General features: G+C 50.5%; 1 protein-coding gene across 1 annotated transcript in view; it reads right to left on the bottom strand.

Annotated features, from left to right (window-relative positions):
- The window catches only part of CACNG2 (calcium voltage-gated channel auxiliary subunit gamma 2), a 118,718-nt gene that overhangs the window by 18,952 nt on the left and 84,406 nt on the right, over positions 1-15,360 (bottom strand). Inside the window, exon 2 of the mRNA XM_012787109.3 lies at positions 1,371-1,454. Coding sequence (XP_012642563.1) covers positions 1,371-1,454 — 84 coding nt within the window. The remainder of the gene's footprint in view (positions 1-1,370; positions 1,455-15,360) is intronic.

The raw sequence follows: 15,360 nt of genomic DNA, 5'->3' as shown, positions 1-15,360 counted from the left end.
CGCTGCCAGGGGGACCTGTGGCTCCGGGTGTGGGGCCTGGCTTTGCTGCCACTTCCTCCTCTGGAGCCAGGCCTATCTGGGCCCTGCTGCCTCTCCCCAGCCAGCTGCCTCTCCAAGGGCCCTCCCCGCCAGGCTGTGCTCTTCCTGGGCCAGTGACTGCGTGTCCCCGATCCGTCTTGGCCTCCCCAGCACCGGGCACAGAAGGTGCGCAAGCCACACTTACGGCGCCGCCAGGCTCCTGTGGTCTCAGCCCAGACACAGGTACCCACGACCAAATGGCCTTTAAGGATTTCCATTTAAGAGGAACGTCTTGAGGGAATTCATAAAAGGAAATGATGAGCACAGTATATTTTTTCCTCTTAAAAAAAAAATCTATAAATTGCATCGTGTTCCCTTCCTTTCTCTTCCCAGCTGCCTGGCCGACTTCATGTTCCATGGGCTTTTCAGCGAAGCCAGATTCCAGGCCGACCTGAGAGCTGGGTTTGATGTGAGAAGGGATTATTGAAAGAGACAGGGGCAATCCACATAATAAAATGCCTCCTACATGTTTCATTCAAGTGATCTCAGGGTAATGCAACCCCTCTGCTGGGAGGGAGGGGCGGAAGAGGGGCACCTAGGTGGGGGAGGGGGAGGGGGCGCTGCTCCTGGGTGGAGGACAAACCTCCCCAAAGAGGCGGCCTGAGAGCCGATGGCTTTGCTGTCCCCGGTGTCAAGGACTCTCAACCCCTCTCTGGGAAATCCTTTCTCGGGGAACAGGTAGCCTTGTTAGTTTTTGCTGATGCTTGAGAAATTTCCTTGGGGCCTCAAAATGCTTTCTCTTGATAATGTCTCAGGTGGATTTAAGATCGCAGCTGTTACAACAGGATTTAACTTTGACTTACTTGACTTGCGGGGGAAGAAAAAAAAATCTCATATTTTTTTCATTAGAACTTTCAATCTGGCACTGCCTGGTGGGTTTCTTCATTTAATTATTGAAGAAATATTTACTGAGTGCCTATTAAATGCCAAGCGCTGGGCTGGGACTATGCCCCAGCAGAACTGGGAGACGGTTGCTCAGACAGACAAAGGCCCACAGCATAACAAAGAGCTGTGCTCCAGGGACCCACGTGGGAGGCAGGAGGGACTTTCTGGAGGAGGTGACATTTCAGCTGAGACCTGGAGGAGGAGTAGGAGTTTGCCAGACCAAAGGGGGAGGGCAGGGGTTGCAGGCAGAGGGATCAGCATGCATGAGGGTTTGCACTGCCCTCTGAGTGTTTTCCTGCCCTCTGCGGTGACAGGGGCCTCCAGATAGGCCTGGCGCTCGGCTCTGTGAAGGATGGAAGGGCGGGATCCAGCCCCAGGAAGGAGAATAAAAAATCGTGTGCACTCACGGAGGAAATATTCTGCTGTGTCAGCTTCGTAATCTGCATCCTCTGGGAAGTGATCGATTTGCTTGCACAGACCTTTGAAGTTCCCTGCAAAACAAGGGGAGAAGGAGCACATGACACATCTTAGCTTCTGGGGGTGGCGGGCCCAGGGCCCACCTGCTTCTTCCTCACTTCTCACTCTTCAGAAGCTGCCTGAGCCCTCTCCCTCACCCCTGAAGGAAGGTACGGCTTTGTCTGTCTGGACATCTGCCTGGTGAGTCAAAGCACACACGCCCGCAGCGCTGCGGAGAGGATCTAAAACCCGAGACTTCAAAACCCTGCCTTCCTTCCCTGCACCGGGGCTTCTGAGGGTTAGCTGAAGCTTGGCGGCAGTAAAGGTTTGATTCTGGGCTGGGGACTGCCACTAAGGAGGCCGATGAATGTTCATCAGCTGGTCGCTGTGCCCCAGCTTGGCTGGGAGTCGCCCTGCATTTTGCATGTGAGAAAGCAGCAGGTCGCTTTCCAAAGAGGGCAGACCCCAGGCTGGGGCCCGCAGACATTCCCACGGCCCTTCAGAGGAGCCTGTGAAACGCTTTCCCATCTGCCACGGCGTGGAGTTCGTCCCCAGCCCCCAACAGCTCTGCAATGAATATGGGGGGTGCGATTTGAGCCCCCCGGGATTGGGCCCTCAGCCAGGTTGTGGAACTGCACCCCGTTTGGGCTCTTCCACAGGCCTGTGAGATGGGTATTATCACCCCCATTTCACAGATGAAGAAACCGAGGCTCAGGGAGGCCAACTCATCTGAATAAGTACTTGTGGCCAGGACACGATGGGATCAGGAATCAGATGTCTTTCCTGCGTGACTGCGGAGAAGGTGAGACCTGGCCCAGGGAAAACCCTAGCCCAGCGCCACAGCCGCCCGCACCAGGGTTCACGGAGTGAGCTCGTGAACTCTTGAATGCAAACCGATGCATGAGAACTGGTGAATAGAATGGAATTTACAGTCACCAGAGTGTCAGCTTCATGGCAGCAGAGACTTTTGTCTGTTTCATTCACCATCGTGTCCCCAGCGCCAGTGTAGGCGCGACAAGTGTCTGGTCACTTTCTCTGAATAGGAGAAGGGTGGAACCTGTGCTGGGAGGCTGCACCGAGGGCGAGATGCAGGTTCTGTAGCTGGACTGCCTGGGCCGGCTCGGCCTCACTGAGTGACTTGGTTTCCTCGTCTGAGAGTGGAGATAAGAATTCTTCCCTTGCAAACTGTCACGGAGATTAACGGAGCTGATCGGAACCTATAGAGTACTCAGAACAGTGCCCGAGTCATTTAGTAAGTCTGTGGGGTCGTTGCTACGAGACAGAAATGAACTTTGACTATATTCAGCCACTGGCATAGTACTAGCATTACCTGATTAATACAGTCCCCAATACATGTTAGCAATGTATTTTCTTACAGCGTCCTGAGATTCCGTATCTCATAAAGTAGGAGTAAATTCTCTTGTGTGCTATAGATATTATTCAGCAATTTTAAGACATTATTACATAGACCTGTATATATTACATAGACCTGTATATATAGTATGTAGGTATACCATTATATATACTACCTATAAATATAAGCATTTTAGATATTTCTAGCTATTACATGCCACATATCACAGAGAAAATATTTAAATCTCCTTCCCCTGACTCATACACAAGCTTTCCCTGGACCAAATTTGCCAACTTTCGTGACTTCTGCAAGAAAAACAATTTGCCCAGAGCACACTGGGACTTCTGGTAGCTCTGCTGAAGCTTCGCAGGGCCACTCCAAACGGTCCCCTTGGGCAGGTCTCTGCTCTGAGAGTTTTGGACCCTCTCACCCCACCTCTGGTCACCGCTCTGCCCTCATGTGTCTCCTCTCCCTAGTAACGTGTCCCCTGATCCAACCACACACCCTTCTCTGCCTTCTCTAGGAGCAAAGTCTTCGTACAGCTGCTAAGAGGATACAAAAACTCTCCCTATTGTTAAAATTACAAATCAGTGTATTTGAAAAGCACTTTGCAGAGCACTTTCTTTCAATTCAATCTGACAAATATTTCAGCAGCTTTGTAAGGCCTCTGTGCAGGCGGCAGGCTTGAGAGCCGTGCTGACGTGCCCCGAGGCTCCTAACAAATTGGGGACAAGCTCGACCCAGAGGGCCCCACGCTCCCTGCCGGTGGGCCACGCCCGCTCCGGTCCCTACACAGCCTGGCAGCTCCTCGGGCCCTGGCGTCTAGCACAGCGCCTGGCCCAGAAGGAAGGCCCCAGAGACGCCCGTGGAGAGGCCGTGGGACACAACCGGCAGCCCAGACCTCCCCTCCGAGGCCCAGACCTGGGCACCCAACTGCCTAGTGGACGTCTCCTGGGGACATTTTAAAGGCAGCGAACCTGAACTCATGACCTCTCCCTCAAGCCTGGTCCTGCGGAGGCACCCTCTCCACGGCTGCCTCGTGCCAGCCGAGCCCGCCATCCTCGCCGACTTCTCTCCCTCCTCGCTGCGGGCGCCATCCCTCACCACGTCCTGCCCCGTCCTAGCTCCTCGCGTCTCTCAAACTTGCTGATGTCTCCCTTGACAGCCCCACCCACCACCAGCTGCCACCCTGTGCCCCTGGATGACTGCGTAGCCCCCCCACTTGTCATTTTGCACCCACTCTTATCCCTCCCCACAGAGTAATCACAGTGATCCTTTGAAACTCCAGACCTGATCATGCCACCTCCAGCTTAAAACACCCCACAGCTTCCCAGTGCTCTCAGGGAAAAGCACATCTTTCAACAGGGCCTGACCCCGACTTCCTTCTCCAGCCTCCCCTCCCACTCACCTCCTCCCTCGCTGGGCCATCTTTCCTTCCATGCTCCTTCCTACCACAGGACCTTTGCACATGCTGGTCTTTCTGCCTGAGCCTCCACCACGTCCTTTGTGGTCTCCTTCCCCCGATCTCCCGCTGCTCTCCCACCCTGTGCTAGCGGGGTGTCTACACCTAGCTGGCTCATGCTGGCTGTTCTGTGGGGGGGAGACGGGGTAAGGCATGTGTGATGCTGGTGGGAATGTTCCAGTAGAAAGGGAAGCTGCGATGACCTGCAGCGAGGGGGGAGCGCGTGAGAGGGACGAGGTCCAGGACCCAGGTGCAAAGGCGGATGATGGCGCACCGGGAGAGAAGGTAGCACCTGAGGGTGCAGTGCGGGGTGGGCACCAACAGGGTGGGAGCTTGTGACACTTCTCTTCTGGTCGCTTCTATTTTCCCGAGGAGATGGGGAGCAGGATCATCAACGGAGAGCGAGCAGGGGAGGAAGGGAGGGTTGGAGATTTAAGGAAGGAGGAAGGGAAGTGAACTCTTTCCCATGAGAGTGGGCTGGGGGGTGGGCCAGGCTGTGAAGTGTGTGTGTCGGCGGCTTGAAAACCCCTCTGGACAGTCTGTGATTTTCTCCGGCCACATCCAGGGTGCGGTGCTGTAGAGTTGGGGACTTTCCTGAAGCTGCCGTCAGCCAGGAGGGGCTTGGTGAGGGGAGTGCAAGACGGGGAGGGGGTGGGGGGTTATGAAGGATGGCGGCCTCCAGGCCACTAAAGAGGAAAACGAGGACCCAGGCCAAGCAAGGCCGGACAGGCGGTGGGGTGGGTGTGTTGGAAGCCTGGGGTGGGGGTGAAGAATTGGAGTCGGGTGCATGGAGCGAGCTGGAAAGGGGCACGTGGTGGTCAGGGAGTGGGCGTGAAAGACAGATTGAGGAGGGAAGCGAAGGGCGAGACCATGAACCCAGTGGCTCAGGTTGGGTGAGATAGGCAAGATATCCAAAGTATCTAGTAACTGGGAAGGTCATACAAATCCACATATAAGACAAAAACTAAAACGTGCACTCTGATTTTCAATATACATCAAGTATATATTAAGAAACTGCCTTAAAAGTTGAAGTGCAAATGACTCATCATATTATTCTAATAAGCCCCAAAATCACTGGATGGTTTTTAGAAATTAATGGTGTGATCTTATGAGGATGAGGAGCTGAATGATGGCCCTACTGGACCACGCGTTGACGTGGGAACAACACGGGATGCCGCCCGAACTTCCCTGTTAGAGCAAGAGTCGTCTGTCTCAGCGAGTACAGACTCTTTCCTAACTTGTCCCTACTGTTTAGTTGCAGGACATGGCCGGGAAACCGGCCCTCGGTGCTCCGCAGTAGGGGCAGGGCGGGAGGAGGGCAGATGTGCTCGTGGGGGTGTCAGGGCTGGTAGGAAGATTCTGTTTCTCCCGCCTGCCCTGGTGCCCTTGCCCAGCCCCTGTGGGGCCAGGTGTGCCTGAGCTGGGCTCGGAGCTTGCAGAGCCTGGGAACAGAGCTGCACCCCTGACCCATCCTTGGGGAGTGGGGGGCGTGAGGCCTCAGCCCCAGCCCCACCTCCTTCCTCTCTGCCTGGCCCAGCCTAGGAGCCACCTCTGCCCCGGCCCACTTCCCTGCACTTAGCGGGACTGATCTGTACGCAGCGTTTCAACACTTAACAACCAGACAGGCAGCACCGGCATGTGCAGGCTGGGCAGGAGGGGCGAGGCCAGGTACTGGAGGGACCGTGTGCCTGAGTGCAGGGTCTCCGGGGATGACCACGGGGGTAGCCTTGGAGTTGCAGGCAGCGAGCCGGTGCCGAACTCCTCAGTATCTGACAGCAGCTGCTGTCTTGTTTCTTTGAATACAACATGCTCCTCATAAGCCTGGCCATTAGGGGCCGAACAGATGCTGTTTTGTTTTCCACACATTCATGAGATGCTCACAAGCCCAGGGGTTGGGATGGCTTCAGGTGCAGATGGATCCAGGTGCTCCAAAATCTGGTATCTCTCTCCATCTGTGTTTGACTCTTCTCCCAGTTGGCTTCATCTTTAGGCAGGCTCTCTCTCCATGGCAAAGACTGAGGGCTGACTACGTGCCTGGCACTGGGATGGTGGCAGGAAATCTAGCCCTTCAGTGGCTCACATTCTAGGGGGAAGGACAGAAGGTACAGAGTGTACTAGAGTGCAATGTCTCACTATGGTAGAAGGAAGTCAAGGCCTCATGGATTGCTCGAGGTCAGGAGTTCGAAACCAGCCTGAGCAAGAGCGAGACCCCGTCTCTACTATAAATAGAAAGAAATTAATTGGCCAACTAATATATATAGAAAAAATCAGCCGGGCATAGTGGTGCATGCCTGTAGTCCCAGCTACTCGGGAGGCTGAGGCAGGAGGATCGCTTGAGCCCAGGAGTTTGAGGTTGCTGTGAGCTAGGCTGACGCCACGACACTCGCTCTAGCCTGGGCAACAAAGCGAGACTCTGTCTCAAAAAAAAAAAAAAAAGACGTTATGGGAGTACAGTCATTCTGCTAACATTTATATAGCACCAACTGTATGCCATGCTCTGTGCAACCTGCAGAGGACACAGAGACAAGAATATAGGCTTTCTGTCCTCAAGGAGCCTGCAGTCTATGGTGGCAGATGAAAAGCAGATGCTGTGGTGTAGCAGGACATGCGTGGTGACAGAGGAAAGCAGAGTGTGTCTGGGGCACACAGAAGGGGCCAGGCGTGGGAGTGTGGGGGTGACACAGGCCTTTGGGGGTGCTGAGCTGATACAGAAGGCGGAGAAGCGTTAGCCAGGTGCAGCAGTGGTCTGTGTGTGGGTGGAGGCGTGAGGGGCGGTAGTGGAGGGGTGAGGAGGGCTGTCCAGCAAGAGCAGTCAGGGAAGTGCCAGACACGGGAGGGGACAAAGGGTCTCAGGGGTGGAGGTTAAGGCGGTGGTGTGCGGAGCTGGCTCGCACCAGCTCGCAGGAGCCAGCTGGTAGTGTCTCCTCCCAACTCACATTAGTAGTTTCAGATGGGCCGCGTGGGAGTATTTACACCACGGCAATGGCAAATGGTACAAATTCATGTTCCCGCTGCCTGCCCAGAGAGCCGGTTGTTAAACGCTTAGCAGCACACCACTGGCTGACGGGTGATCCTGTGTGAGGGGTGGGCAGGGGCAAAGACATGACAAGTGAGAGGGACTGGAGATTTGCAAACAGACGGGTGCCATCAGAGGGCACGCTGGGTGAGGGCGAGGGCAGGAGATGGCTAGGGAGGGGCGCAGGGGCCAGACCCTGCAGCGGCCAGGCCGAGCCCAGGAGGGACACCTCACTGCCTCCCCCTGCAGGCACTGCCTTGAGCTCTGGAGCACAGGGCTGGAGGGGAGACCCTCCCACCAGGAGCGAGGAAGGCCTGGCCAGGGGCTCAGCAGCCTTGAACCTCCACCGAACCCCCACCCCAGAAGGGCGTCGGTGCCCAAGCAGAGTGACTCTGGGCCAGCCGAGGCGGAAAGGCCCAGGGCTGCGCCTTAGGCTGCCACAGCTCTGCCTCCGGGAATTCGCCGTTGCAGGCTGGGAATTGCAGCTTGCAGGTATTAAGTAGTTTAAAAAGGAGGTTTCATCAGCTTTGTAGAGAGCACATTAATATCTCATACCAACTGCTGTCTTGTTTCTTTAGATACAATAAGCTCCTCATAAACCTGGTCATTAGGGGCTGAACAGACGCTGTTTTATTTTCCACATATTCACGAGCCGCTGCAAGAGCAGCCGGGGGCCGGGAGGGGGCACGGCGGAGCGGCCGAGGCGTGGGGAGGAGGTTGTCTAAGTAATTTTTTAAGTGAAGCAAATGAAGGGTTTGGTGGGAGCTGCTTTCTCTGTTTTGAACCTTTTCTGCTCCTGCCTTTTTGCTTTCCTGGCAGGGCCCTCCCCGACGGCAGGGGTTCCGGAGACCTCTGGAGGGTGGGCCGGGCCTGGCTCGTTTCCCGAAGGAGCCCCAGCCCCAGCACAGCGCGGCCACCAGCTGGGGACGGAGGGTTTGGAACGACAGCCCGTGTGGCAGGCCACCGCTTTGCTCCCTCTCTCATTTGATCATTCATTTGTTCATTCATTCATTCAGTGGACAGTTCTGAGTGCCTACTGTATGCAGGGTCCTGGGCAGGCACTGGCAGGGTTGGAATAGAATCAGAAGTCTGTCCTGGTGACCTGCCGTCCCCGAATTGGCTCTTTCTGTGAGCTCTGAGCTCTCCCCTCTCCCAAGTCCTCAGTGCACACGGAGCTCTTGCTCACGCAGTCTCCAGGTGTGTCCTGTCCTGATCCCGCCTCTGCAGCTGCTGCTTCTGTTCCGTACTTGGGCTGCTGGGGGAGGAGTTTGGGCTCAGACAGCAAGATCCGGCTCATGGTGACATGAGCTGCGTGGATGGGAACAAGTTATGCGACTTGGGGGTGGCTGTTTCCTTCACTGTAAGAAAGTGATATTAACCCTTGCCTGGGGGCAAGGGGTTGATTCTGAAGACTCAATGAAGTAAAGAAGTGAAGGCCCTGTTGTGGTTTCTAACCCAGCAGGCAACCAATGAATGTGTTCTTCCTTCTCTTTCTTCTTCTTCAACGCGACACCTCTTTCAGGAGGCCTTTCTTGGTTGCTCTCAGTTGGAAAAACTCCTTTCCTCCCCGGCGTTCCCATTTAGTGCTTCTCAGAGTTTAACGGGCACAGGAATCCTCTGGGGTCATGTGAAGCCAGATTCCCTCGGTGGGTCCCCATGGCCCGAGACTCTGCATTTCTCATTGGCTCCCAGGTGACGCCCATGCCCCTGGGGGACCGCACTTTGGGTTGGGTGGTGAGGCTGTCCAGCACCATTTGTCTGCTTTCATCATATTCCATTCTGGTATTGTTGTTTGAGAGCAAATAGCTGCAAGTCTGTAAGCTCCTCAAAGGCAGAATTTCTTCTAGAGAGTTCCCTGAATATGCCATATTTTCCTCGGTTCTAAGATGCTCACATGCACATTTCAGTGTTTCTGAAATTGAGATGTGTCTCATAATTGATGGGTTCATTTACTGCAGCGTGTCTCTTTTCTCCTGAAAAATCATTATTGCATCGATGGTGTGCCTTTTAATTAGTGATAATGGCCACCTGACAAACGTTTATTGAACAAATGAACAAATAAATGAATGAGTTAGTGTGTGTATGTGTGCACACACACATGTGTGTGGCCGGGGAGTATACCACACACTTCCATTCTCCTAAACAGATGAGTACCACACCAAATATTAGAACCTGGGATATCAGGACCTTTTGTGCTTCTCTTATTAAATGCCTATTTGACAACATCGGAATATATGTATACCCCACAACTCAGCAATTCCTCTTGGAAATGTGTGTTGGAGAACCCCTTGCATGTATGCACAAGGACGTGTACATGGCACTGTTTATAGCGGCCTGCTTGTAACAACAAAACTAGGAAAACCCCACATTTCTATTGTCAGAAGAATGACAGTGCCTTGCAGTGTATCGATATAACGGGATATTATACAGCAGCGAAAGCGAAAGCGAATGGATTATAGCTGCACATGTCGACACAGATGAGTTACATAAACAAAAAAAATCAAGCTGCAACAATATATGTGTGGCATGATTACATTTTCACAAAGTTAAAACATGTACAACTAGGTCATAGACAGTAGAGAAATACATGTGTGTGTTGTAAAACCACAAAATCAATCAGCAGAATGATAAACACCAAATGTAAGAGTTTTGTTTGAGGTAAGGGAGGGCGCACAACTGCTACACCATACAGAGGAGGCTCCAGTTTTAACCTGGTGGTGAGCACATAGGTGCTCATTTTACTGTTACTCTGTACACCTTACTGTGACAGAGCCTACTCTTTCCCAATGTCCTGTTCTCTCCGTCTTTCCAAGTTCTGCCTGGACACATGGCTTCCCAGAACGTAGATTTAGTTCCCAGCCTCCCTTGCAGCTAGAGGTGGCCATGTGACTGAGTTCTGACCAATGAGATGTTAAGGAGACATGGTGGGAGCAATCTGGGGAGAAAGTCCTTCAGGGCATGGGACATGCCCTTCTCAGCCCTCTCCTCTTGGCACGTGGACCATGGAGCCATCATCTCGGTCCATGAAACAACCTTGAGAACAGAGCACTGCATGATTATAGAATCAGATGGAGGGTACCTGAGCCACACCATTGTGGAGTGTTATACCAGCCCTGGCCAACTTACCCCCAGGGCTGCGCAATGAGAGAGAAATAAACTATCTTTCTAATTTCAGTTACAAATCCCTTCATAGCCAAATCTAATCCTAATAAAACAGTCATATAAGTTTAAAAAGTTTTAAAAAAAAATCTTGTTTAAAACATTTTTTTAGAATAAATTTTATTCTGTACATTAAAGGCATACAACATGATGTTGTAAGATATGTATATAGTAAAATGGTCACTACAGTGGGACAAATTGATATAGCCGTCATCTCACGTAGTTACCCACTTTACCCCCTGTGGTGACAGCAGCTGTAATATACTCATTTAGCAAAAATCCTGAACACAGTACACTGTTATTAACTCTAGTCCTTATGTTGTACGTTACATCTTTGGACTTGCTCATCCCACACATTTGCTACTTTGTATCCTTTGACCTTCATCTGTCTATTTCCTCCCCGCCCCCCCCCCCCTGTTAACCATGGTTTTATTCTCTATCTCTATGGATTTGACTGAGTTCATTTCCTTTGGGTATACACCCAGAAGAGGGATTGCTGGGTCATATAGGAGTTCTATTTTTAATCTTTTGAGGGACCTCCATACTATTTCTCCATAATGTGGCACCAATCTATACTCCTACCAACAGCGTGCAAATGCCCTTTTGTCCACACCCCTGCCAACACTTGTTGTCTCTTGTCACTTTGGTAATAGCCTAACAGGTGTGAGGTGGTATCTCATAGTGGTTTTGATTTGCATTTCTCTTATGATTAATGATGTTGAACACTTTTTTATGTACCCGTTGGCCATTTTTAAATCATCTTTGGAGAAATGCCCATTCAAATCCTTTGCCCATTTTTAAATTGAATTATACGTTTTCTTGCTATGGAGTTGTATAAGTTCCTTATGAATCTTGGATATTAACCCTCATTTGATACACGCTTTGCAAATATTTTTTCCCAATCTGTAGGTTGCCTTTTCATTTTGCTGATTGTTAGTCTTATATATGCATTTAATATTAAACACATGTTTAAAAATCACATTTTTTTAAGAAGGCAATCTGTTGAACCCTCAGCGCTTGGCATATATTAATAGTAGGTGCTCATTAAATACCTACTGAATAATTGAATGAATGAATGAATGAAAGGTGTCTCAGTGTTCCTCACACCTCTTTGTTCAGGATAAACTCTACTACTGTTCAGTGCCAGCTGTTGCCATGCATAGGCAAAGGGGTAGGAGGGGCATTACTGAGAATGAGTATGTGCCAGGAAGGGGGTGTCAGATGCTGGGTTTGACCTCAGGTAAAGGAAGAACCTAATAGATACCAGTGAAGGTAAATGAATCAAGATCGTGGGTGCTTAGAGACTGTGGAAGAGGCCCTGGGGACGGCAGTTAGGGCCACACACTGGGGGCTGGGCTGGAGTGGGGGTCCTGGGGTGCATGAGGAGCAGGTGTTGGCCTGGCAGGAGTGAACGCGGCTTTTCTCTAACTGGTTGGTGGGTTGAGATGGGCCTGATGTCACCAAGGATGACATCATGATGAGAAGTTGGAAGGATCTGGGTTCTGGACTTTTGTCACAGCTTTGCATCTCTGCCCCTAGGGGTACTGCTGATACTAGAGTCGGCTCCCAAGGGACAGAAATGAACACACACCTGGCAGCTTCCACAGTGCCCAGGAAAACCTCAGACCCAATTCATACTACAATGTGATTGAAAGCCTCTTCCTGATGAGGTTGAGGGGCCCCCACATAGGTATAGAGCCACCCTACAGGGTGATCCATGGTGTGGGGGTGTCACGGGCTATGAAGGGACTGTAGGTCAGCCTTCTCAAATACAGTCGACTTCAGTGCAACTCCTACTACAGGCACACCGCGTTCACCGCACTTCTTCACGCGCTTCTCAGACGTTGTGTCATTTACAAATTGAAGGTTTGTGGCAACCCTGAGTAAGTCTGTTGGCACCATTTTCCAACAGCATGTGCTCACTTTGTGTCTGCGCCCCATTTTGGTAATTCTTACAATGTTTCAAGTTTTTCATCATTATTATATCTGTTATGGTGCTCTGTGGTCAGTGATCTTTGATGTCATCATTCTAATTGTTTTGGGACACCACGAACCATGCCCATGTCAGACAGTGAACTTAACTGGTACATGTCGCGTGTTCTGACTGCTCCACTTACTGGCCATTGCCCTGTCTCTCTCCCTCCCCTCGGGCCTCCCTATTCCTCGGGACACAGTAATATTGGAATTAGGCCAATTAATAGCCCTATAATGGCCTCTACGTGTTCAAGTGAAAGGGAGAGTTGCATGTCTATCACTTTAAATCAAAAGCTAGAAATGATTAAGCTTAGTGAGGAAGGCGTGTTGAAAGCTGAGACAGGCTGAAAGCTGGGCCTCTTGTGCCAAAAAGTTAGCCAAGTTGTGAATGCAGAGGAAAAGTTCTTGGAGGAAATTAAATGTGCTACTCCAGTGAACACAGAAATGACAAGAAAGCAAAACAGCCTTGTTGCTGTTAGGGAGAAAGTTTGAGTGGTCTGGATAGATCGAACCAGCCACAACCATTCTCTTAAGCCAAAGCCTAATCCAGACAGAGGCCCTCCCTGGTTTCAATTCCAAGAAGGCTGAGAGGGGTGAGCAAGCTGCAGATGGAAATTTCGACAGTAGCAGAGGTGGGTTCCTGAGGTTAAGGAGAGAAGCTGTCTCCATAACATAAAAGTACAAGGTGGAGCAGCAAGTGCTGATGTAGAAGCTGCACAAGTTATCCAGAAGATCTAGCAAAGATGAAGATGGGCCGGGCGCGGTGGCTCACGCCTGTAATCCTAGCACTTTGGGAGGCCGAGGCGGGCGGATTGCTCAAGGTCAGGAGTTCGAAACCAGCCTGAGCGAGACCCCGTCTCTACCAAAAATAGAAATAAATTAATTGACCAACTAAAAATATATATACAAAAAAATTAGCTGGGCATGGTGGCGCATGCCTGTAGTCCCAGCTACTCGGGAGGCTGAGGCAGGAGGATTGCTTGAGCCCCGGAGATTGAGGTTGCTGTGAGCCAGGCTGACGCCACGGCACTCACTCTAGCCTGGGCAACAAAGTGAGACTCTGTCTCAAAAAAAAAAAAAAAAAAAAAAAAAAAAGATGAAGATGGCTACACCAAGCAACAGATTTCTATTGGAAGAAGGCCATCAAGGACTTTCATAGCTACAGAGGAGAAGTCAATGCCTGGCTTCAAAGCTTCAAAGAATAGGCTGGCTCTCTTGTTAGGAGCTAATGCAGCTGGTGACTTTAGGTCGAAGCCAGTGCTCATTTACCATTCTGAAAACCCCAGAGCCCTTAAGAATTGTGCTATATCTACTCTGCCCATGCTCTATAAATGGAACAAAAAAACATGGTGACAGAACATCTGCTTACAGCATGTTTCCTGAGTATTTTTTTTTTTTTTTTTTTTTTTTTTTTTTTTTTTTTTTTTTTTGAGACAGAGTCTCACTTTGTTGCCCAGGCTAGAGTGAGTGCCGTGGCGTCAGCCTCGCTCACAGCAACCTCAATCTCCGGGGCTCAGCGATCCTCCTGCCTCAGCCTCCCGAGTAGCTGGGACTACAGGCATGCGCCACCATGCCCGGCTAATTTTTTGTATATATATTTTTAGTTGGTCAATTAATTTCTTTCTATTTTTGGTAGAGACGGGGTCTTGCTCAGGCTGGTTTCGAACTCCTGACCTTGAGCGATCCGCCCGCCTCGGCCTCCCAAAGTGCTAGGATTACAGGTTTCCTGAGTATTTTGAGTCCACTGTTGAGACCTACTGCTCAGAAAAAAAGATTCCCTTCAAAATATTATTAATACTGCCTGTTGACAATGTGTCTGGTCACCCAAGAGTTCTGGTGGAGATGTATAGGGAGTTGAATGTTGTTTTCATGCCTGCTAACGCAACATCCCTTCTGAAGCCCATGGATCAAGGAGGAATTTTGATTTTCAAATCTCGTTAGGAAATACATTTTCTGAGGTTATTGCTGCCATAGATAGTGATTCTTCTGATGAATCTGGGCAAAGTAAATTGAAAACCTTCTGGAAAGGATTCACCCTTCTAGAAGCCATTAAGGATATTCATGATTCATGAGGAGAGGTCAAAATATAATCATTCACAGGAGTTTAGAAGAAGTTGGTTCAAAACCTCATGGATGACTTTGAGGAATTCGGGACTTCGGTGGAAGAAGTACCTGCAGGTGTGGTAGAAATATCAAGAGGATTCGACATAGAAGTGGAGCCTGAAGATGGGACTGAATTGCTGCCCTCTCATGACAAAACTCTCCCAGGTGAGAAGTTGCTTCTTGTGGATGAGCAATGGAAGTAAGTTTTGGGATAGAATTTACTCCTGGTGAAGATGCTGTGAACATTGTTGAAATGAAGACAAAGGATTTAGAGTATCGTGGAAACTTAGTTGATAAGGCAGTGGGCGGGCTTGAGGGGACTGACTCCAACTCTGAAGAAGTTCTACTGTGGGTCAAATGCTATCACACAGCGCCACATGCTACAGAGAAGTCTTTCATGGAAGGAAGACTCAGTCGGTGTGGCAAACTTCATTGCTGACTTATTTTAAGAAATTTCCACAGCCACCCCAACCTCCGCAACCACCGCCCTCATCAGTCAGCGGCCAGCAACCCGAGGCAAGACCTGCTCCCAGCAAAACGATCACAACTCACTGAAGGCTCAGATGATCATTAGCCTTTTTTCATTATAAAATATTTCAAAATTAGAGTATGTACATTTTTTAGACATAATGCTATTTCATACTTAATAGGTTACAGTGTAGTGTAAACATAACGTTTATATGCACTAGGAAACCAAAACATCTGTGTCACTTGCTGTATTAATATTACGATATCTACTTTATTGTGATGGTCTAGATGGTCTAGACCTGAACCCGCGACATCTCCGAGGGGTGCCTGCACTGAAGAGGCAGTGAGCTCAGTGGTTAGCCTCGCAGGGTCTGGAGGCTGGCTCTGGGGTTCATGTCCCGGTTA

Source organism: Microcebus murinus, chromosome 10 (genome assembly GCF_040939455.1).
Source record: "Microcebus murinus isolate Inina chromosome 10, M.murinus_Inina_mat1.0, whole genome shotgun sequence".
Lineage (NCBI taxonomy): Eukaryota > Metazoa > Chordata > Mammalia > Primates > Cheirogaleidae > Microcebus > Microcebus murinus.
Note: the sequence above shows the minus strand (reverse complement) of the source record. Positions and strands in the feature narration are given on the sequence as shown.